The sequence below is a fragment of the Mesocricetus auratus genome, unplaced genomic scaffold (assembly GCF_017639785.1).
Source record: "Mesocricetus auratus isolate SY011 unplaced genomic scaffold, BCM_Maur_2.0 Super-Scaffold_15014, whole genome shotgun sequence".
Taxonomy (NCBI): Eukaryota; Metazoa; Chordata; class Mammalia; order Rodentia; family Cricetidae; genus Mesocricetus; species Mesocricetus auratus.
The window spans coordinates 14,269,097-14,291,681 of NW_024429186.1; the positions used below are offsets into that span (position 1 = coordinate 14,269,097).

At 48.7% G+C, this 22,585-nt stretch overlaps 2 protein-coding genes and 1 long non-coding RNA gene across 4 annotated transcripts; all 3 read right to left on the reverse strand.

The window, feature by feature from the left end:
• Positions 1 to 1,120: 1,120 nt before the first annotated feature.
• LOC121139453 lies at positions 1,121 to 2,345 on the reverse strand. The gene is made up of 3 exons (XR_005876407.1): positions 1,868 to 2,345; positions 1,440 to 1,557; positions 1,121 to 1,280 (listed from the first exon to the last, which is right to left on the reverse strand). It is a non-coding gene; the product is annotated as an uncharacterized LOC121139453 (long non-coding RNA).
• A 6,680-nt stretch (positions 2,346 to 9,025) lies between these two features.
• On the reverse strand, positions 9,026 to 13,617 carry LOC121139542. The gene is made up of 2 exons (XM_040743403.1): positions 9,600 to 13,617; positions 9,026 to 9,366 (listed from the first exon to the last, which is right to left on the reverse strand). The coding sequence occupies exons 1-2, from the start codon at positions 11,299 to 11,301 to the stop codon at positions 9,026 to 9,028; spliced, it is 2,043 nt and encodes a 680-aa protein (XP_040599337.1). The 5' UTR covers positions 11,302 to 13,617.
• A 1,552-nt stretch (positions 13,618 to 15,169) lies between these two features.
• On the reverse strand, positions 15,170 to 22,343 carry LOC110340609 (protein TCL1B2-like). Of its 2 annotated transcripts, XM_021226162.2 has the most exons (6): positions 22,227 to 22,343; positions 21,776 to 21,950; positions 18,949 to 18,985; positions 17,886 to 18,056; positions 16,212 to 16,257; positions 15,170 to 15,655 (listed from the first exon to the last, which is right to left on the reverse strand). In XM_021226162.2, the coding sequence occupies exons 2-6, from the start codon at positions 21,905 to 21,907 to the stop codon at positions 15,604 to 15,606; spliced, it is 438 nt and encodes a 145-aa protein (XP_021081821.1). In that variant the 5' UTR covers positions 21,908 to 21,950; positions 22,227 to 22,343; the 3' UTR covers positions 15,170 to 15,603. The 2 variants fall into 2 exon arrangements, with proteins under 2 accessions (XP_021081821.1, XP_040598489.1); XM_040742555.1 differs by lacking the exon at positions 18,949 to 18,985.
• Positions 22,344 to 22,585: the final 242 nt, after the last annotated feature.

Here is a 22,585-nt window from a genome sequence, read left to right on the forward strand (position 1 = left end):
AATTCCTGGTCCTCCTGCCTCAGCTCCTTTCGTGCTGGGATTAGATCACCATGCCTTGTTCTCTGTGGGGATGGAGATCCAACCCAGAGCTTAGCACAGGCTAGCTCAGCATCCTACCACTTGAGACTCCTAGCCCCATGAAGGCATTTCTGGCTTGTTTTATGTCACCTTGACAGAGCCTAGAGTCATCTGAAAGGAGGGAGGCTCAATTTAAAAAATTATAAGATTGGGCTGTAGGTTCTGCTTCTCTGAAGAATGCTGACTCATCAAGTTTGTTTCTACCCTGAGCATTTCCAAGTAAATTGCCCCAGCCCCAAAGTCTGATGGAATTTTGATTTGCACAATCAGAATCTGAGTCTATGTGAAAAGAATAAATAAGTCCCTCATATTGGAACCGACACTCCACATGTCTCTCTGAGTTTTATGCTGTCTTTAATTTTATTCTGTGGTTTAGTGCTGTCTGTTTTTAGGTGTTTCTCATCAAGCCCTTTAAATGGTACATTTTAAAATGCTGTGTTATATGTGCTTCTAACAGGATGGATGTGATCTGAATGAGAATGAAACTCAGAGGTTTTGCCTTTGCTGACTACCCAGAAGATCCTTTTAAAGGTCCCTCATCCCTTGGACCCTGAGTGGGGCAGAGTGGATGACTGAAAGCCTACTTACCCAATGACTGCTAAGAAAGAGACATCTGGTCATCTCAGTAGAGTTCTCAGTCAATACTGGAGACCATGATTTAATTTAGCATCCTATTAATAGCTTTCCAAAGTGGGGGTACTGGCAGAAGACATCTCTCATCATGAAGGCTGATAGCAAACATTCCCTTTAATCCTAGAGACAATCCTAGGTCCCAGTTACTCACTAGTCTTCAGGATGGGCTTAGGCTTGCCCAGTGCCTAGGTCTTTTGTTATACAAACTAGAAGCCAGTCCCTACCAAGGCCAGACACTCAGAGGTAATCAGGCAGCCTCTGAAAGATAATAAGAGTTCTGAACTGTAGAGAGCCATAGGTGTGTTTGCAGCTATGGTGCTACCAAACTTCACAACGATCTGAGTCTAAAGGGCTAAGGATGTAAAATGAACACAAAGACAGTGGCTCATTCTTACAAGGAGAATGGCATTTATTCTTGCAGGGGTGGAGCCTTAAATACCAAAGGCAGGCATGGTGGAAATCCCCAAGGTGGAAGCCTCAGTTCCCAGGGTCCTCCAGCAAAAGGTGGCCCAAAACAGGAATTAGCATTCAAACAAAGGATGGGTAACAGGAGCTTGCTGCAGGCAATGCTGAGAGGAGGGGATGAGAAGTGTTTAGCTAAAAGCCCCTAGTACAAGCAGTCAGCAGACAGACCCCCATGGGGGAAGGGCGCAACAAACCCCCCCTTTTATAAATAATTAAAATGAGCATCTGCCTTAGGTTGCCTGGGATGTTAACATCTATCTTACCCGTCAATGAGAAGTCTGTCCAGGCCTCACAGACTCTCTGCCTTAGGTTGAAAGATGTCCCCAGGAACATACTCGTCACTGATAACTCATTTGTCTTACTGGCTCAACCAGGCCTGCACTGTTGACAAGGAAAGCATGATCTGCTTTGTAAGAAAATGGCTCTGGGCTTGTGGCCTTTCCAAAAGGCAAACTAGGGCTGAAGACTGAGTTATCCAGGGTCATAATCCCAAGGGCTAGCAACCCACCCGTTTCTTAATAGACCTGTCTGTTGGAGTCCTATTAAGAGGGGGGTCTCCCAAAAGGGAGGCACCCTGATCTCATTTAGAATAGCCAATTAAGTCCAGTTGTTAATAATTAAGATTTAAAGTGCCCAATTTTAATTAATAAATTTGGGAACTAGGGTAGACGCATTCCCCCCTAGGGTTTACCCAGTTTGCCTGCCGTGGCAACTGGCTAAGAGATAGATAGGGAAGCCAAAAACTGCAGCCACTGTGATGTCAAAGTCACTCCCGTGTCATGTGAGGATGAGTTGGTTCTCTCCTGAGAGTTCCACTGGAATAAGCATGTCACCTGGGACACGGACCACCAAGGCTGATCAACAGCTTCTCAAGCGGCATTCCTGGAAGAAATAATTAAACATTTCTCCCGAGGGAGTGTTATTCAGTATAGCAAATGTCCAAGCAGGCAAATTCATCCGTTGAGGCTGATTGTAGCTGGATACACCTGACACTGGAGACCCGCCAGCATCAGGACAGGCGGGTTCCTCATTAAAGCCTAATGAGTCTATAGGTGGCTGATGCGTATCAGCAGGAACAGAGCACACACAATGCTCTGGAACCCAAATTGGGGACTCAGCATCCCATGGGAATACACACCACTCTCTGGTCCTCTCCAAAGACCCGAGGCTAGGTCTTTCCATTTAACTAGAGTTTTTTGCTGTACAGCAGATCGTCACTGGCGGTGACGATCTGCTGCAGAGTTGCCAGAAGTAACCACAATTAAAAAATTTAAGATATAGAGGATAAATAATAGAGTGAGGGGAGCCAAGGTGGCCCCCAAGATCCCCCTTCTTTACTTTTTACCCAGAGTGGGCAGAGGCGACTATCAGGTGGGAAAAGGTATCTACAGAAACATGGACATATTGTAATTTGCCAAAGGATGGCACATGTGTTACATCTATTTGCCAAAAGTCATCGAGGATTGACGCCCAAGTGAGGCACAGGAAGAAATTCTACACAAAGAGGGCAATCCTTAACTATTAGAACAGCCTGTTCTTTGGTAATCCCAGTATGAAAACTCAAAGACCCTGCACTAAGACCAAAGCGCTTGTGTAGGGATTGTGCTTTAGTGAGTCCTTGTAAAACTGTACCAATTTGAGCATACCTGTTAGCTGTACGATTTCCTTCGCTGAGGTGCCCTGGCAAAGGGATGTGGGCCCTAAGATGTCCCATCAATATAGGTTTGCTCCATTGCCAAAGCAGACCTTGTACCTGGAATAAACTTACTTGTATCTTAGAAATGGGCACGACATAGGCAGCAGTCTCTAAGGGATGGATAATATGAGCAACATATTGACTATCAGTATAAATGTTTAATGCTTCTGTGGGGAAGAGTTGTAGAGCCAAGGCCAGGGCTGAAAGTTCAGCCATTTGGGTAGAAGTTGCAGGAATTCTGGCTGTCTTAATGATCGGATAAGACACGACTACAGCTGTACCTTTAGAGGAACCATCTGTGAAAACCACTCGCCCCTTAGAAATAGGCTGAGAGACTACAATTTTTGGGAAAATTAAAGGAAGCCTTTTAAAAAAGGAAACCAAATTGTTGGATGGGTAATAATTATCAAAACAACTCTGAGTAGTAGTGAGAAAAATGGCCCAGTCACAATTATTATTTTGTAGCCATTCTATTTGTTGACAGGACAAAGGTGTAACAACCTGATCTGGCTCTTTACCAAAGGTTTGTAAGGCAATTTTTTGCACTTTAAATAGCAGTGCAACTATAACTTGGGGATAGGACACCACAGATTTAGAAGGGGAAGCTCGAGAGTGAACCCAAAGAATGGGACTCTCTTGCCAAAAAAAACTCCCGTAGGAGCATGAGCAGAACAAAACATTAACAATTTTAGAGGCTGTGCATAGTCTACATAATCCAAATGAGCCCCTTCTAAGGTGTTTCCAATCAAATGAATACACTCGCGTCCTGCCGTAGTGAGGACTCCGGGAGAATTGGGATCCAAATACCCTTGTAATATATCAAAAGGAGGTTTAAGTTGCCTGGTGGTAATTTTTAAGCTAGGTCTGATCCAATTGATATCTCCTGTCGTACCTGCTGAGCAGCCTGTATCCGAGAATGTGGAGAGAATTGATGACACAGGGACCGGTGGGTTGTGGTAAGAAAACTTTATGCTCCCCAAGTCGGCTTAGGAGAACTCCCCAAGAAAAAACGCTTCCCTTTTTTAAAGACTTCTGCCATCCATAAGCACACAATTCTCCAACCGAGCTCTCACACACCTCTCACAGCTCTCACAGACTTCTCACCCTCCTGGCTGGTGGTTAAATCTCTGGCACCAGAATCCGGGAGAAACAGCAGGGAGCAGGAAGAAGCATCTAGCTGTAGGGGGGATCAAAGCCATGGTGTTTCAGTGAGCAAGCCCTTATCGGAGCCCTATCAAGAGCTTTATGGCACTGAATTGTTTTCAGTAAACATGTTTTCAGTAAACATTATCTCGCAGCTGCCTACTCCCAGGCTGATGGAGGGGTGGGTTTCTGGCCAGGGTCTGTGATCCCCACAATTTTGAAAATCATTTAACGTCTTAAGGGTATCCAGGAGAAGACTTACCTTTTGAGGGCACACCCCGTTATGAAGCTAGCAGTGTCATAGATAATGATATGGAAACTCCTTCTGTACCTTCTCTGGTGCTAAGCTTAAGGTGGTCTGAAGATCCCCAAAGGCAGACAGTAAATCATCCATATAATGAATTATATATAATTGAGGATATTTTTGTCTGACTGGTTCTATAGCCTGAGAAACATAAATTTGACACATAGTAGGGCTGTTAGCCATGCCTTGGGGCAAAACTACCCACTGATATCTCTTATAAGGCTCTCTTAAGTTCAAAGATGGAACACTGGAAGCAAAACACTGACAATCAGCAGGGTGTAAAGGAATATTAAAAAAACAATCCTTTAAATCTATCACAAGCAGGTGCCAGTCTTTAGGGATGGCCACAGGGGTTGGCAGCCCTGGCTGGGTAACACCCATGAGCATCAAGGTCTTATTAACCCATCTCAGATATTGTAACAGCCTCCACTTACCTGATTTTTTCTTTCTTTTTTTTCAGTTTTTGTTTGTTTGTTTGTTTTTCGAGACAGGGTTTCTCTGTATTGTTTTGGAGGCTGTCCTGGAATTCTCTCTGTAGACCAGGCTGGCCTCGAACTCACAGAGATACACAGGCCTCTGCCTCCCAAGTGCTGGGATTAAAGGCGTGTACCACCAACGTCTGGCTTACCTGATTTTTTTTTAATTGGAGGTATTTGAGGCTGTGGAACAATGGCCCCCACTAATAATGGTCTCCAGGAGATCTCTGCACTGGGGGTTTCAGACACAAGCAGGGGATTGCCCTGTAGACTCTTTCCAACATTTTTGCCTGGGCAATAGCTTTGCTCCCTAAGTATATGTTGTACAGAGGATGTGGTCAGTATGGCCCCCATGGCCTTTAAGATAACTCTGCCCCAGAGATTTATCGGGATGTGAAGCAAGATAAAGGGCTGAAATATACCAGAGTGTCCCTCATCATCTTTCCAAGTTAATAGATGGGAACTTTTACTAGGTGACTTTGCTATGACTATGCCCTGTAAGCTGCTATCTGATTCTTGCAGGGGCCAATGGTTAAGAGAAATGATGGATGTGTCTGTAGCAGAATTTACAAGTCCCTGAAAGGATTGTCCCTCAATAGTTAGGGTCATCATTGGTCTGTACTCCATAGTGGACACCCAACAAGCCATTGGTCCTGTAGATCCAAACCCTCCTCCTCTTACAGGCTTAAGGAAGGGATTATTAGTTGTAAACTTAGGGGACAAAATTATTTGAGCAATTCTAACTCCTTGTAGTATAACAGTGACTCCCTTGCCAGCTTCTACCATTATTTTGATCTCTCCTTCTGTATCTTCACCAATAACTCCCAGAATGACTCTAACTCCTTTAAGTAGAGTGCTACTACTTCCTAAAATCAACCCAATTGAGCCCGGTGGTAAAGGGCCCTTGGCTCCCGTGTGCAAAGGTTGGGGTCCCATCTGAGCAGTCAAAACTGCTCTGGTGGAGGAACAGAGTTCCAGTCCTGTGTTACCTGGGGTAGGTACCTCTGACAAGGTCCTGGATAGGGCGGGGAACAGGTGTATCCAGGACTCCGTACACTTGAGAGTAAGGGGTCCGGAGTGGACCCCGACTCCTGCTTCCTGAAGGTGGCAGTGGGTAGCCCTGTACAACAGTCTTAGATCCACAACTTCTGGCCCAATGATACCCTCTTCTACAGAGGGGCCAAAGACCTGGCTCTGAACGAGGGGGTACAACGGAGTCCTTAGCAGACAATTTTTCTGAAAATGGCCTGTTTGCTTGTATCTGAAGCATGTCTTAGGTCTAGGCCCCTCACTGACCTTTCTATTTCCTTGCATAGCAGCAGCGATAACTTGTCCCATAATGTGATATTTATCTATATCTTTACAAATGTGAATATAATCATTGAGACTCCTGGTTTTGTGAGGCCGTAAAGCCTCCTTACAGTATTTCTTAGCATTTTCGAAAGCTAATTGTCTTACAAAAGGCATAGCATTATCAGTATCCCCAAATATACGACCTGTAAGTTGTAGGAGCCAGTGTGAAAGGGGCATGAGGCCCATACGCCATAACTGCCTCCTTCAACTGTTTTATATCCTTAAAGAGGGGAGTGTTTTCTCTGATTCTGGCCTTGAAGATTAACTGTCTCTATAACTGGAAACATCATCACTCCACCCTGCTGCATTTCAGGAAGGGCTGAAAGACAGAGAGAACTGGAATGTTCAGGATTACAGGCAGGGGGACGCGGCTCAAGGAAACATTTTTTAAACTTGTTTTTTAATTTGAGGACGCCTTTCCCAGGGCGAGGCTCTTCACCTTCCTCAGTCTCCTCCCCTAAGTTTACAACTAATAATCCCTTCCTTAAGCCTGTAAGAGGGGAGACCGGAGAAGACTCAGAGGAAGTGAAAGACCCCCAACGGGAATCTTCCTGGCAGGAGACCCTCGCCCAAAAATCAAGACAGAGCCACTGGATGCAACAGCAAGAGGGTTCTTTATTGCTTACACAGGCGCCTGCGGATGCTGCAGCACTCCTGGAGGCTGAGCATACCGAGCTGGATTCAGTACAGCTTATATAGAAGCAGCTTTATTTGCATATCAAGTCCTGCAGACCTTGCAAGAACAGCTCTCAATCAGGTCCAGCAGGCTTGATATGCAAACTGAGGTAGAAGGCGAGAGCACCGCCGATAGGGTACTCGTCTTGGTTATGTCACAGCTTTTGAATTTTGAGCTGTTAGGAAGGGCGCGGTTTACATTCGAATTTACAGGAGTGCGGCAGGGGTCTTTCATTCCCCCATTTCTTTTATCCTTAAGTAAAATCCTTTACTTAACTGTTGTGAGGGTTCTCTGTCTCCTGTTGCTTTAGAACCTGATATTGATGAGTTAGGACTAAGGTCTGGATGACTGACAGCCTTTCCTTGATAAACTGAACCAGCCGGTTAAGGATACAGGGACCAAATGTCAGAATAATCACCAGTATAACTAGAGGTCCCATAAGAGTTGAAAGTAAGGTAACATACCAGGGTGATCTGTTATACCATCCTTCAAACCAGCCTTGTTGTGAACTAAATTCTCTTTCTCGCAGGGCCAGCCTCTCTCTTAGCTTAGCCATTGTCTCTCTCACTACCCCTGGCTGGTCTGCATAAAAGCAACATTCTTCTTTAAGGGCCGCACATAATCCGCCCTCCTTTAAAAAGAGTAAGTCTAATCCCTGTCTATTTTGTAGAACAACTTCAGATAGAGAGGTCAGGGATCTTTCGAGGGCAGTGACTGACTTTTCAACCGCTTTTAGGTCTGAATGCATGGCGTCATGCAAGGCTTGGAATCTCCCTGTCTGTATCATGGCATGAGTTCCAGTGCCTATCCCTGCCGCAATCCCCCCGACTCCCAGGAGGATCGCGAGGGTCATAGTTACTGGCTCCCTCCTCTGCCTTCTAGGGGTGTCTTCGAAGAACTCATAAACGGTCTCTGAACTATGATAGGTGATCCTGGGCCACAGCTGGATCAACACACAGAACTCTGAGGTTTGGCTCCACACTTGGGCCGATATACAGGGGGTGAGACCTGTGTTACAGGCCCAGTACGTACCATTTGGGGCGGCCAGATAATAGTTCCCTGCTGACAGAGTTTGGACGGTCCGATTTCAGAGTGGCTGGTGCGACCTAGGAACCTGACCCAAACATGTCCCTTGCCCAGAAACGTCGGGTTAAGTTAGCTTGTGGTGAGGCAGTACCAAACACGATTCTGGGGCTCTGGTATAATTAGAGAAATTTCCTGAAACAGCAATTCCCTCATAATAGGGGGGACCTACGCTGAGGCAGAGCCAACAGTCTCTAGCTCGATAGGGGTCTGAGGAGTTAAGGGCCTGGTGGGCTCCTTTTACTAAGTTAATAAGTCTATCCCTGTCCCCAGGAAGTCTTCCTGGGACTGGGCATCCTGGGACTGGTTAGGGGGCGAGGTTGGTGTGGTTATTTCAACTCTAACTGAGTTACCCACTGGCAGGGGGGTTGGTATGAAACCGGAGGAGGATGCCGGCCTCTGCTCCGCCAGGACTTGGTTGGGACCGATTGGTTGGGAGGCCTGTTGTACTCTAAGTTGTATTTTAAAGTTAACCCCCCGATCTTCTCCTTCTGTGTACCAGCAGAGCCCCCAAGTATATCCCCTGATCCATTCTGGAGCCTTTTTACCACTCGGTGTAAAGGGGATGTTAAGGGGAAGGCAGAGTCCTCCAGAACAGCTGGAACAATGTCCCTTTCCCCAGCCCTTTAATATGGTGACCTTGTCCCAGGAAGATGAGGGGTTCCAGTATGCACCGCCAGTGGTCTCACAGCCCCAGGAGGCTCAAAAGTAAGAGTCATAGCTTCCACATTTATGAGATGTGTGGAAGTCCCTCCCATCCTTTGGGCACACGTAAAAGTCTTGGTGACCCAGTTTACACCGTTTCTCGATGGTGGCACACCCTATTGGGGTCCGGACTCCCTGGACACCATAGCCATGCACACTTCTATTGCCAGGGTTTGATCTTAGTTTTTCTGGCAATGTGTCTGCCTCATAGTCGGGTATATCCCAATAGTCTGACCCTGCCACCAGTTGGCAGAAGTCTGGGGTGAGTGAGGGCCACCAGGTTCCCACGGCATGGTTCCCTGACTGAGACCACAAGACATTTCCTGTTGGGGCGATTATCTGCCAGGTTAATTGTTTTAGGGTATGGGGGCTGGTCGACAGGGTGGGGGTAGTCAAAAGGGCAAACAAGACAACTAATTTCGAATAAGTCTTACCTTTAGGGGGTTTTGAGAGCGTTGGAGTCTCCATGCCTGGGCAGGAGATGTGGAAGCGTCCGGGTAGGCAGCCTTCACGTGAGATGCGTGGATCCAGGCGGCGATACCGTCAACTTTCAGTGCTGTAGGCATTGTCAGGAGTACCATATATGGTCCCTTCCAGCGAGGCTCGAGGTTTTTGGTTTGGTGTCTCCGGACCCAGACTGAGTCTCCGATTTGGAACTGGTGAGGCACTGTTCGCGTATCAGTGGCGTCCCGGTAGGCGGCTGCTAAGGGCTTCCAAACTTCCTTCTGCACGATCTGCAGGGCCTGCAGGTGTGCTTGGAGAGAGGGGGAATTAGCATAGTCTGAAATATCAGAATCAAAGAAATTGATGGCGGGGGGGGTGGAGCTCCATATAGAATTTCAAAAGGGGTAAGGCCGTGAGGGCCTGGGGTGTTCCTGGCTCGATACAGAGCCAGGCGTAGGAGTTTTACCCAATCCTTTGAGCCAGTTGCTAGCGTTAATTTAGATAAGACCTCCTTAATTGTTCTATTCATACATTCTACCTGACCTGAGCTCTGGGGTCTATATGCAAAGTGTAATTTCCAATCAATTCCCAGTATCTTGGCCACCTGCTGACTCACCTGGGAGACAAAGGCCGGTCCATTGTCTGATCCTATTACCTGAGGCATCCCATATCGGGGAAGGATTTCTTCTAATAGTTTCTTCATGACCACCTTTGCAGTCTCATGTTTGGTGGGGTAGGCCTCTACCCATCCAGAAAAGTTGTCTATAAAAACTAGGAGATATTTGTAGCCATACATGCCAGGTTTAATTTCAGTAAAGTCTATATCCCACTGGACTCCAGGTCGGTGTCCCCGGAGACGGACCCCGGGGGCAGTCTTGGCTCGTCCTGCGTTGACTTGAGCGCAAGCCGTACAAGTCTCTGTGACCTTTTGTAGGGCCTTATCTTTATTGAGGAAAAGTTTTCCCGTCTCCGCTCGGTCCACCAGGACTTGCATTTTTCGGGCACTTAGATGAGTTAGTTTGTGGAGGTTATTAATTAGGTCCTTTGTCGGTTTAGTTGGCACAATGGATTTTCCTTGGTGCACCCATCTGTCCCGCTCTGGATCATAGTCCACTCCTAGTTTCTGTATCAAATCTAAGTCCTCAGTACTATATTCCCAGTTCATTAGCTGGGTCCGTCCTGGTTCAGTTAAGATCGTGACGGTGAGGAGCTGGGGGCCCACAGCGGCCTGTTTAGCAGTCTCATCTGCAAGACGATTGCCTTTTGCCTCTGCACTGTCTCCTCTTTGGTGCGCTGGGCAGTGCACGATGCTCAATTTCTTGGGGAGGAATAGGTCCTTGAGCAGGGCCAAGATCTCAGTTTTATTTTTAATTTCCTTGCCCTCTGAGGTTAGGAGTCCCCTCCTCCGGTAGATTTCCCCATGTACGTGGGCGGTGGCGAAGGCATACCAGCTATTGGTATATACATTGAGTCTCTTACCTTCTGCCAGCTGGAGCGCCTGAGTTAGAGCGATGAGTTCCGCCCGCTGTGCGGAGGTGCCTCCCGGAAGGGCGCTGGCCCAGACTACCTGGTTTTCGGTGGTCACTGCTGCTCCTACTCGTCGTTCTCCATTGAGCAAGTAGCTACTGCCGTCCGTGTACCACGTGTGGTCCGTGTCTTTTAATGGCTGATCGGACAGGTCAACTCTGGTCCCATGTGCTTCCGAGAGGATCTGCAGGCAGTCGTGGGACGTAGGGCCCTCTGGCAGTGGCAGCAGAGTTGCAGGACTAAGGGCGACTGCTGGGCCGAAGCGAATCCTATCAGCGTCCAGGAGCAGGGACTGGTAATGGGTCATGCGGGTGTTGGACAGCCAACGATCAGGAGGCTGGCAGACGATAGACTCAGCCGCATGTGGTGCCAGTACAGTTGATGGCTGTCCCAGAGTCAGCTTTGTTGCGTCCTTGACGAGGATCGCAATGGCCGCCACCATTCTCAAGCAAGGGGGCCATCCGGAGGCTACTGGGTCCAATTTCTTGGACAAGTAGGCTATGGGTTGCTTCCATGGCCCGAACCTCTGGGTCAAGACCCCCTTTGCAAAGCCTTGCTTCTCGTCCATGAATAGGTTGAAAGGTTTGGTTATGTCGGGCAAGCCCAAAGCCGGAGAGGAGAGTAGGGCCCATTTAATGTTACTAAAGGGCTGCTGTTGTGCCTCTGTCCATTCAAAGGGAGCCCCTTGTTTGGTTAGGGGATACAGAGGAGCCGCCATTTCGGTGAATCCGGGGATCCACAACCTGCAGAACCCGGCAGTGCCCAAGAATTCTCTCAGTTGCCGGTGAACCCGGGGAACTGGGATCTGGGATATAGTTTCCTTGTGCGAGGCCGTTAGCCAACACTGTCCTTCTTTTAATTTGTACCCCAGATAAGTCACTTCCGTCTGGCAAATTTGGGCCTTCTTGGCGGAGGCTCTGTACCCAAGATGTCTGAGGGTTTGTAGTAGGGCCCCGGTACCTTTAAGACAGTCCCGTTCGGTTGGAGCTGCCAGTAGGAGATCATCCACGTACTGGTGTAGAATCAGGGATGGGTGCTGAACCCGGAAGTCCACAAGGTCCCAATGTAAGGCTTCATCGAAGAGAGTGGGGCTGTTCTTGAATCACTGGGGGAGTCGCGTCCAGGTCAATTGTCCTGAAATTCCTAGTTCGGGTCCCTCCATTCAAAAGCAAACATTGGCTGGCTCTTAGGGCTTAGCCAGAGACAAAAGAAGGCATCTTTTAGGTCTAGTACCGTATACCACGGATGAGTGGGTGGTAGGGTACTCAAAAGGTTATATGGGTTGGGCACTGTGGGGTGTATATCCTCCACCCTCTTATTAACTTCCCTAAGATCCTGTACCGGTCCGTAGTCGCCTGTGCCAGGCTTTTTGACGGGTAGAAGTGGGGTGTTCCATGGTGACCGACAGGGAGTTAAGATCCCCTGGTCCAAGAGTCTTTTGATGTGAGGCTTAATTCCTTGATAGGCCTCATTAGGCATGGGATACTGTTTAATTGAGATGGGTGTAGCTGTTGCCTTTAACTCAATGACAATGGGAGGTTGTTGTTTGGCTAATCCCATGCCCCCGGTTTCGGCCCAGGCCAAGGGAAAATCTTCCAGCCAAGAGTCTATCTCAGGTTTCACTGTAGGTTCCCCCTCAAACAATCTGTATTCATCTTCCATTTTGAGAGTTAATACTTGGAGAGGGGCTCCATTTGGGTCTGACACTGTGGCCTCATTCCCCTCGAAATGGATCTGTGCTCTGAGTTTGGTCAGTAGGTCTCGTCCCAGTAGTGGGTATGGACAGTCGGGGACGTGGAGGAAAGAATGAGAAACCTTACTAGTAGCCAAATGTACCTTCCTTTCAGTAGTCCAATGGTATCACCTTCCACCGGTGGCCCCTTGCACCCAGGCTGTCCGTCCGCTGAGTTGGCCCGAGGAGGTGGTGAGGACGGAGTGCTGAGCTCCGGTGTCGACTAGGAAGGTGACTGGTTGCCCCCCGACTCTGAGAGTTAGCCTAGGCGCGGGTGGGGCCTCCCAGCCTTGGCTCCCTAGTCTTCATCTAAAGCCAGAAGGGAGGTTTCCGGCCGCGGACCCTTTGGTTTTCGGGGTCGCTTTGGGCATTCTCTCACCCAGTGGCCTTGCTCCTTGCAATAGGTACACTGGTCCTGCTCCACCCTGGGCCTCCTTTGGTCTCCCTGCCTATGTGACCTATTGCTGTTCTGCACTAAAGTGACCAAGAGGCGGCTTAGCTCCTTACTTTGTTTACGGTCCCTAGCTGTCTCCTTCTCTTCAGTTTCTCTGCGTATACGGTCCTCTCTCTCTTCTACAGTCTCCCTCTTATTATAGATATGTTCTGCTTCCTTTAGTAGATCCTGGATGGTGTAGCCCTGTAGTCCATCCAGCCTCTGTAACTTAATCCTAATGTCAGGCGCCGACTGCCATATAAATGCCATGGCCACGCCGGTAGCCTGTCCCGGTTTGTCCGGGTCATAGGGAGTGTACATGCGATAGGCTTCCTTGAGTCTTTCTAGAAAGGCGGCAGGAGACTCTTCGGAACCCTGAATTACTTGCTTTACCTGTGCCAAATTGACTGGGAGTCTACCGGCCCCTCGGAGGCCCGCTATGAGCAACTGGCGATAAAGGCATAGGTGTCCCCTACCTGCATCTGTGGTAAAATCCCAGTTGGGTCTGGTCAAGGGGAAGGCGGCATCAATCTCATTCGGTAGCTGAGTCAGCTGTCTGTTCTCCCCTGGCACATTCTTCCTTGCTTCTAGAAAAACCCTGTTTCTCCTCTGAGGTCAGGAGGGTTTGCAAGAGCTGCTGGCAGTCATCCCAAGTAGGTTGATGAGTAATTAATATAGATTCTATTAAATTAGTCAAGGTGACAGGATCCTTGGAGAAAGGAGGGTTGTGCTGTTTCCAGTTGTATAGGTCAGAGGCAGAGAATGGCCAGTATTGCAGTTGGCCGTTCCCTCCTTGTCGTAAGGGGAATGCCTGGGAGGTAATCTCTGAGGGCAGTTGGTCTCTCCGCCCCCGGAGACGGCCTGCAACTGGGGAGTTAGGAGGTGAGTAGGTGACGCTCCTCTGGTCTCCCACTGGGGGCGTCTGTTGAGCTCCTATCGGGACTGGCTGCAACGGAGGCGGGTGATAGGGAGGGGGGGTCATCAGAGAGCAAATCCATTAGGGGGGAGTTAGGATCCGGGGGAAGGACGGGTTTGGGAGATCGTTCCCCGGGTGAGGGTAGGGTACAGGGATGAGAAATAAGAGGGAGCTGGGGGAGCAGAAGGAGGAGGAGGAGGAAGTGCCATAGGAGGGGGGAGAGAAGGAGAGTGTGCCGTAGGAGCGGGGGCAGAAGGAGCATGTTCCGGAGGGGCAGGGGGAGAAGGAGCGGGTTTAGGAGAGACAAAGGGAGTGACCCATGGAGGTGGGTCGTAAGCCAAGTTCTCCCAGGTTACGATGCAGGCGACCTGGTCTGGGTGCCTATGGGATCCTTTGGCAAAAAACTTCTCTTTGACCTGCAGAATAGTATCAAGGTTAAAGGTGCCGTCCCTCAGCCAACCCACGTTAAAAGTGGGCCATTCCAAGGAGCAAAAGGTCTGCCACTTCTTTTTCTTTACATCGACTGCCTGGTTGCGGGTGCGTTCTCAAACCTCAGACCAGTGTCCTAGAGTTAGGCTTAAGGGGGTGGTTAGGGACTGTCCCATGATGACTTCAAATGCAAACAAGAACAAACAGACAGACACAATACAACAAGACAGCCGGCGACCAGACGCGCTGCACAGTTTCAGCGTAGTACCGGAAAAAAAAATTCAGATGGAGACTCAAGAACCAGAGGCCCTTGATTCTCCAATAGAGGGGCATATCCCTGAGATATACCATGGGCTCCGAAAAGTCGAGCCCCTACCTCTACGTCCCCTGGAACGTCTTCCAGGGTGGCGGGCGGAGAAGTCCGAGCTTGTCAGCTCCTTCTCAAGCCGCCCAGATACCGAGTGACCCGGATCTGAGTCATACAGACAACAAAACAGACACAGTTACCAACAGGGAACACTGATGCTGGCCAGCTTACCTCCCAGTGGGCTTCTGGTCGAGTTGGGCAGGGGTCTTCTGATCTCGGTGGGACCTCCAATGAAAGACCCCCCCAAAGGGAATCTTCCCTGCAGGAGACCCTCGCTCAAAAATCGAGACAGAGCCACTGGATGCAAAAGCAAGAGGGTTCTTTATTGCTCACACAGGCGCCTGCGGATGCTGCAGCACTTCTGGAGGCTGAGCATACCGGGCTGGATCCAGTACAACTTATATAGAAGTGGCTTTATTTGCATATCAAGTCCTGCGGACCTTGCAAGAACAGCTCTCAATCAGGTCCGGCAGGCTTGATATGCAAAATGAGGTAGAAGGTGAGAGCACCGCCGATAGGGTACTCGTCTTGGTGATGTCACAGCTTTTGAATTTCGCGCTCTTAGGAAGGGCACGGTTTACATTTGAATTTCGAGCTCTTAGAAAGGGCGCGGTTTACATGAGCGTGGCGGGGGTCTTTCAGGGGAAAGTTTCTACTTTCTGCATGAGAACCCAGATAAGGACAGACCAGGCCAACACAGAATTTAAGCAAAAGTAGTAAGTTTAATTAGTTAAAAACAAGTTTGGGGCAGGCGTTAGGGTCAGCATCACTTCTGGGAGCCAAGTCCTGAGCATGTGGGAGAAGTGACCAGATGCTCCCTGTGCACATCCCCCTTGTGCCTTCAAGCACAGAGCACAGAGTCCTCTGCCCAGCACCGGGTCAACTTCAAGCCAGCATTGGTAGCTCAGAGATCCACAGGGCGTTGGGTCCCCATCCATGCCTGCTCCACAGGCACCTCCAGATCAGAGTCACCTGAGGGGCATGCTGCACTGGGAGCCCAGGGGAGGGACTCAAAGGAACAAAAGGTCTTCAGAAGGACGATCTGTAAGGTCAGCATAAGAGGCAAAGGAAGATAAGAAAGCCAAGCTGTACCCAGGAAGGGAGAAGGCTCAGGACATAGACAGCCAGGATCACAGAAGCAGATCATCTGAAGATTACAGCTGAGCCGAGCAGGAGGCACTGCCAGACTAGAGACCTGGGGAACAAGCAGAGAATTAGATGCATAAAATTTTCACTGACGGTACAAGGGGCAGGGCCCTGAAGGGCTGTCATGACCTAGAGAGGACCAAGGAGAGACTGCTCAGTGAATCCCCACAGAACTGGGTGCTGGACCAAAAGGCTATGCTCCAGCCAGTCCAGCTCCAGCCCTGCCCCCGGGCCACTCTTTCCTCAGACAGGTAGAGCTGCTTCCAACCCAGTGTAGGTCCTCTTGGGCCAATAGCACCCAGCACTCCAGTGTGATTAAACTGGAGAGACAAGGTCACTAGGTTCTACTCCCATCACTGCTATTCCAGGGCTCTGTGGTCTCAGGACCTGCAATCCAATACCCAGTGTCTGTTTGCTTAGCTCTGACATGAAACACTGGACACATGGAATTTTTTCCAGAAATGAGGGTGACTCTGTGCTTATTGTTGGGTAAGCTCACAGCACTTATATCCAAGGGTGACAGGTGGCCACACAAGGAAATCCCAGGGAGAGACATCAGCACTCTCTTCCTATACAGAGAGAAAACCTTCTGGTGCCTGTCTTACCGACTTGGCCCTCCATCTGTAGGACTAGTTGCTCTACCTCGCCAATCTGCAGGAGAGAGAACAGCCATGAGGATCCTGGGTGACACACATCTAGCCAGCTCTAAAAGGCAATGACCATTCAGACTTGAGGCAGCACAGAGGGGAAGGGGGCAGAAGGAGATCTGGGGTGTGAATTCTATAGCCAGGGTTGAGCATTACTTCCACAGCTGCCCCACTATGCACAAATACCCACAGGTGTGCACGGATACCCCCCTCCCTCACCAGGCTGTCTCCACTCTATTGTATTATTAGCCTCCTCATGTAGAGAGGTCAACAACAAAAATATCTTCAAGAACTCCCTGAAACTGACCAGATTCACTAGGCCCCTCTCTGCCAGAGGAAGCAGAACCAAGCAGCAAAGACTCTCACACAAAAGGAGCGATCCAGCCAATCTGAAACCAGCCACTCTGCCTGGGAGGGGTTTAGCCCATCTGAGGCACCTGGAAAGGACACTCTCCAACCTGCTGAGCTGCCAGCAGGCTGTGCAGTGTGCTCCAGGGTCCCAGCTTTGTGAGCCTTCTGTCATCAGTGCTGGGTGTCCTTTGGTGATGCAGCTGTCTTTGAGTCATTTCTGCTCCTGTAAGTGATCCCTCACCCTCACCATATTCCTATAAGTGACTCAAATGAAACTTATTGCTTCACACAGATGAGCTGGCTGGTATCTGCACTTTTGTCTGCTTTGGGTTCTCTGCCTGGGGTGAGGAGATGAGTATGTTTTGCCTCCCAAGGAAAGGATTTGTCACACAACAACCCTCCCCAAAACCTCCACTAAAAATGGCCCTGTTAGAGTTTTTAAAGGAAGATTTGAATGAAGGAGAGGTGAGAATCTCCCTGGGGACAGCTGTTCCTGCCCCTCATCAGCTACAGCTCTCAGGGGAGTGTCCCCTCTGCCACACCTGGACAACACAGTAGCGCTGGCCCTAGGTGCAGCCTTGGGAGATCTGACCCTGAGGACATGAAACCAGGAAAACTGGCCCTGCCCCTTGCTCATCTGTGCAAGGGGTGACCTAGCCAGGGCAATGCTGGAGAGCTCACCCTATGGATGAGGACAAGGGAGAGCCGGCAGGCTGACAAACCCTGCCACTTCCCAGGCCCAGAACCAGGGTTTCTTGTTGGTCCTCCCGGACATCCACCCCATCTGTGATCTGCCTGAGCCCTTGAAGGGAGAGAAACTGAAGACTCAAAGGTGCAGGATTTCCACTACACAGAGCACCAGCAGGATAACCAGGAGGAGTCCAGTAAGAGCCCAGCATAGCTAGTGTAGCAGAAACCAAAGGCCTTGAACCAGACCAGTGACTCTGCAAAGAACAACTGCAAGTAAACACATACAGATAAAGGGGTTTCCTGCATGATCCCCACGCCACTCTACAGTTTCCATGATGAGATTAATTTTTCCTTATCCCTCCTTGTCTTCTTTTTTCTCTTAAATTATTTTCATTTTATTTTGGGAGAGGGGTAGCTTGCAGAGGATGGATAAGTAGGGGCAGGGAAGTGAAGGGTATGGAGATGCATGATGTGAGGGACAAAGAATAAATGAAGGACAGGAAAATACTTCCTGGGGTGAGAGAGGATGAGAAGCATTTGCATCTGACACCCACCTGCTGCAGCTTCCACTGGGAGACACAACACACTTACCCGGACATGTTCCTCTATTATCCAGAAGCTTGAGTCTGTCCCACTGTATGAAAAATATGAATATTTCTGCCACATCCTGGGGAGACATGTCACACTTGGGAAGTAGTACGAGAGGGGTATTTTGCAGCATTCTTCCACCCGCCACAACGTGACAGTTATACCGGCTCCAGGCTGAACGGAATGGTGGGGAGAGGTACATTAGGGACAGACACCATCAATCATACCTGGGTGCTGGACTAGCTTTTTTGCTTCAAAGGTCAAGATGGGAGGTTCAAATAGCCATAAACACAGCCTTGTCTCCACCATCTCTGTCTTCCCAGAGCCTGGGATGTCTGCTGCTCTTCTGCCTGGTCTGACCCTAACCTCCCTCTGCCCATCCCTGCTCATCCCCAGCTTCTCCCACACAGTAGCCACAGTCTCCAGACACACAGCACCTTTCACGGATGCTGGATTGCATGCTGGGGCTCTGTCTCAGCCATTTCCAGAGTTTTAAAAATTCTCCTTTGAAAACTGAGACAGATTCTGGACAGATGGCTCCATAGGTTAAGTGTACTATCTGCACAGGCATGAGGACCTAAGTGTGAATCTCCAACTCCCATGTAAAAACCAGGGTCATACATGTGCCAGGGCTGTGGAAAACTAAGACGGGAGGACCACCAGGGTTTCCTGACAGCAAGTCTAGCTCCAGATTTGATGGAAGATGCTGTCTCAGGACATAAGGTAGAGAGTGACAGAGCCAGTTACCTGAACATTCATTAAGCATAACACACATATGCACACACACACAGGGCACCAGGCAATGTTTTTACCAAATAAATGCAATGTGGTGTTGATGGTGAGCTTCAAGTGCCTTTAATAAATGCAAAACAGAAACCTTAGCCAGCATAGAAAGCAACAAAGTGAAAAAGTTGCTATAGCCAGGCATGGTGGTGGATGACAGAGAAACCTTGTCTTGAAAAACAAAACAAAGAGAAAGAAAAACAAAGGAAGGAATCAGCCACTATAAATTATAACCAAACACCAGTTAGACCACAGTGCAGAGAGCATGTCACAGACTCCTTACCACTGTCCTCCTGTCTTCCGGAATCAGCCGCTATAAACTATAACCAAATGCCAGTTAGACCACAGAGCAGAGAGCATGTCACAGACTCCCTACTGTGTCCTCCTGTCTTCCTGTGAATGCCTGCATTTTTTTCACCTGTCACACTGTGGCAGGTCACTGTCCTGGTTGTGGTCCTTAAAAGGTTTGAGAGTCTGTCCCCCTTTGGGTATTCTGACTTTATGTTTGCCGTGAAGGGGCATAACAGTGAAGAAACAGGGGCCACATTGATGGGCCACCTACTTATGTAGTAAACTACATTTTATTTGAAACTTCCATTGTCACTGGATGCTTTGAATCAAGGTGGCCCAGGGAGTGTTCCCAAGTCCTCACAGCCTGCAAAATTAAAAGCTTTCCTCTGAGGCCTCAGATTGAAAAAAAAACCCTCCTGATTCTTGCTGAGATCTCACTGAGAAGGTTCTGTCCCAGCCTGCAACTGTATGGGGGAAATCACACAAACACACACACAGTCACACAGTCACACTCACACTCTGACAGTCACACACACTCACACACACACTCAAATATATCACATAAGCACATCACACACACACACATAGTCACATTAAATTCACACATACTCACATACACTAGCACACGTATTCTCTCTCTGTCTCACACACACACACTCACACACTCATATAGTATGAGAGAGTGAGTCAGAATGTATGAGAGAGTGAGTTGTTAGAATGCATAAGAAAGTTAGTTGTGAGTAAGGGAGTTCTGAGATTATATGAGTGTGTGAGACAACCAGTGTGTGTGTGTGTGCCGGGGTTAGAATGGGAGTAACAGTGGAGTATGTGTGATGTGAGAGTGAGTGTGATGTGTGTGTGTGTGTGTGTGTGATGTATATATGTGACAGCCTGCAGAGGACAAAGGACAAAGGAGACTCAGGCATCTGCTCCATCACTTTCTCCCTCATGTTTTTGAAGTAGGGACTCTGACTCCGCCCCCACAGCACTGAAGTTATGGGCAGCAGAGACACATGGGGCTTTTTATGTGGCTGCTGGGATCCTAACTCAGGCTCATAGGTTTTGTTTGTTTTGAAAATTCATTTACTTGCTTTTGTATTTGTAACTTATTTGAGGCAGGATCTCTGTGTAGACCTGGACATCCTGGAAATGACTAAAAGGGCCAATGTGACTTTGAACTTAGACATCTCCTGCTTCTGCAGTGTGTGTGTGTGTGTGTGTGTGTGTGTGTGTGTGTGTGTGTGTGTATGTGTGTGTGGTAAATGCTACCATGCAAATTATTTCTTGGTATACTAACCAAGAGAGAACACACAGAGAGAGAAATGAAAGGAGAGAGTTAAGTAAGAAGGGAAGAGAAAAAAGAAAGACAAGCATAATGTTGGGCCTGGTGTTGCAACCTGGAATCCCAAATGACTCAAGAGACTGTGGCAGAGGAACAGAAGTGTCAGTCCAGCCTGAACTACAAAGCGAGTTCAAGGGTGACTCAATAGGACATTCCAGTGGATGTGTCCCTTAGCAACAGCTTTGTCTGGGAGCCTCAGATTCTCCTCACCCCCTTTAACTCAATTGTCCAAGAAGCTATTCTGGAAGCTGCATCTGCCCCTCTAGGCACACGTGGATCCAACAGCTACTTTAACCCAAGGCTGCCCAGAAGCAGGATGCTGGGAGACATGTGACTCTAATGAATTTATTTACTGAACAAAGTTTCTCATGGAAGCTGTCTTTTTTATATTCTCACTAACAGAATTCTTCTCTCACTTTTCTTTTAACTGAAAATATTTGGTGCTAAAACTTTCCCTACACTATTTGGTGTGGGTCTAAAGAAAATCACAATCCCAGCACTCAGGAGGCAGAGGCAGGAGGATCTCTGTGAGTTCGAGGCCAGCCTGGTCTATAGAGAGAGTTCCAGGACAGCCTCCAAAACAATACAGAGAAACCCTGCCTCAAAAAAAAAAAAAGAAAGAAAGAAAGAAAGAAAGAAAGAAAGAAAAAGAAAATCACATATCTACTTGAAGATTTTATTTTTATACTGCTACAGATGAATTATCCCCTTGTTAGGTTTCCAAACTATGACAAACTGAGGTTCAATAACATATCAAAGTTGGCCCCAGATGAAAGGGAAAAAGGATGAAAAAGGAAGGACGTGACTGCTCCTAGGTATGGAGGAGGAGAAGGTTTATTGTAGATAAAAGGGAGAGCACAGGCAGAGATGGAGACATCTGGGTGAGTTTGGAGTGAACATGACTGTGAGCCTGGCCACGTGAGGAGAGAGGGGAGAGGAGATGATGACCAAGTGGGGTGGCCTGGGCCAAGAGACTGGCACAGACAAAATGGCTGAGTTACATAGGAAAGGACCAGAGGAGTTGAGATAGGTTGCCAAAGTTGGGGGTTGGGGCTCAGGCCATGGACTGGACAATTATGGGAAGACTGCAAGGCAAGCCTGCCATACCCTGAAAAAGATAGGCAAAGGGGGATGCTGGGAGAAGAGGCCATGTTAACTGGCACCTCAGCCACTTGTCCCAGGTGTAAGACCAACTCCCTCAGGCAGACAGCAGGCAGAAGATACAAAGTATCTGCCACACCTATCCCAGGACTTTGCCCTCAAGTGACATCCCTGGTACTTGGGGAGCCGTTTTCATACCTAGAAATGCTCTTCCTGCATCATCACAGAGGAGTTTAGCCTCCCGGATTCCATGTTAGTCTAAACCCACAGCCCAGAGCAGTATTCAGAGTGATTATCTACCCCAAAACACACACCCTAGCACACCAAAACTACCCACAAGGTCAGGATACAGCCTCCCTGGTGCCCCAAAGCTCACCGTATTATGAATTGGATGGTCAGAGGTAAATCCCAGGCATAAAACCATCCAGAGTCTGTGGTACTCATCCCTGTAGTAACCAGGCGTGTCCCTGATAAGAGTGACTGGGTGTATCAGTGGAGCAGCAGCCATACTGAGGAGACCAAGGAGCTGGTAGATTCCTTAAAATGCAGTCCTGCAGGGGCAGAGGGAGAACTAACCACAGGTAGCAGCAGGAGCCAGGACAATAATGAATGAGAAACCCAGTTCTACCGGTGAGCCAGGAGCCCAAGTCCCTAGAAACAGCTGCCTGGCTTCACCAGGTGGCCTATATCCTCAGGCTAGCCCCTACAGGGCTCTCTGTTGACCCTGCCCAGACCCCCAGGGATTATTTCCTCAACACCTCTGCAACACATTTCCATCAGGAACCTGGCTGACGCCCCTGGATCTAGGACAGTGGCCCTCAGCCTACCTAATGCTGCTATCCTTTAATACAGGCCTCAGAGTGTGGAGACCCCCAACCACAAAATGATTTTTGTAGCTACTTCATAACTTCAAGTTTGCTACTGTTGTGAAACGTAATGTGAATACTTTGGGATATAGATGTTAGCAAGATGGTAAAGAGCTACAAATTTACAACTGAGGCTCTGGGTTATCTGAGGAAGACACACCTGGGTTTCTTCTGGAAAACAAGCCCGACCTCCTCAGATGTTTGTGATCAGGATCATGTAAAAGGTGACTGACTCTGGCAAGGGCAACTAGGGCTTCTAGCTAACCTTCTCCTGGATCCTGGAGTGTGACTACCCTAAGGGCCATCTCCTCAGCCCATCT

Coding starts and splice junctions, on each gene's coding strand:
- LOC121139542 (XM_040743403.1), bottom strand. CDS start 11,301: ATGGCGGCTCCTCTGTATCCCCTAACCAAACAAGGGGCTCCCTTTGAA. Junction 9,367..9,599: donor ATATAGACCCCAGAGCTCAG/GTCAGGTAGAAT, acceptor CCTCTCTCCAAG/CACACCTGCAGGCCCTGCAG.
- LOC110340609 (XM_021226162.2), bottom strand. CDS start 21,907: ATGGCTGCTGCTCCACTGATACACCCAGTCACTCTTATCAGGGACACG. Junction 18,986..21,775: donor ACCATCCAATTCATAATACG/GTGAGCTTTGGG, acceptor ATTTGGTTATAG/TTTATAGCGGCTGATTCCGG. Junction 16,258..17,885: donor TAATAGAGGAACATGTCCGG/GTAAGTGTGTTG, acceptor TCTCTCCTGCAG/ATTGGCGAGGTAGAGCAACT.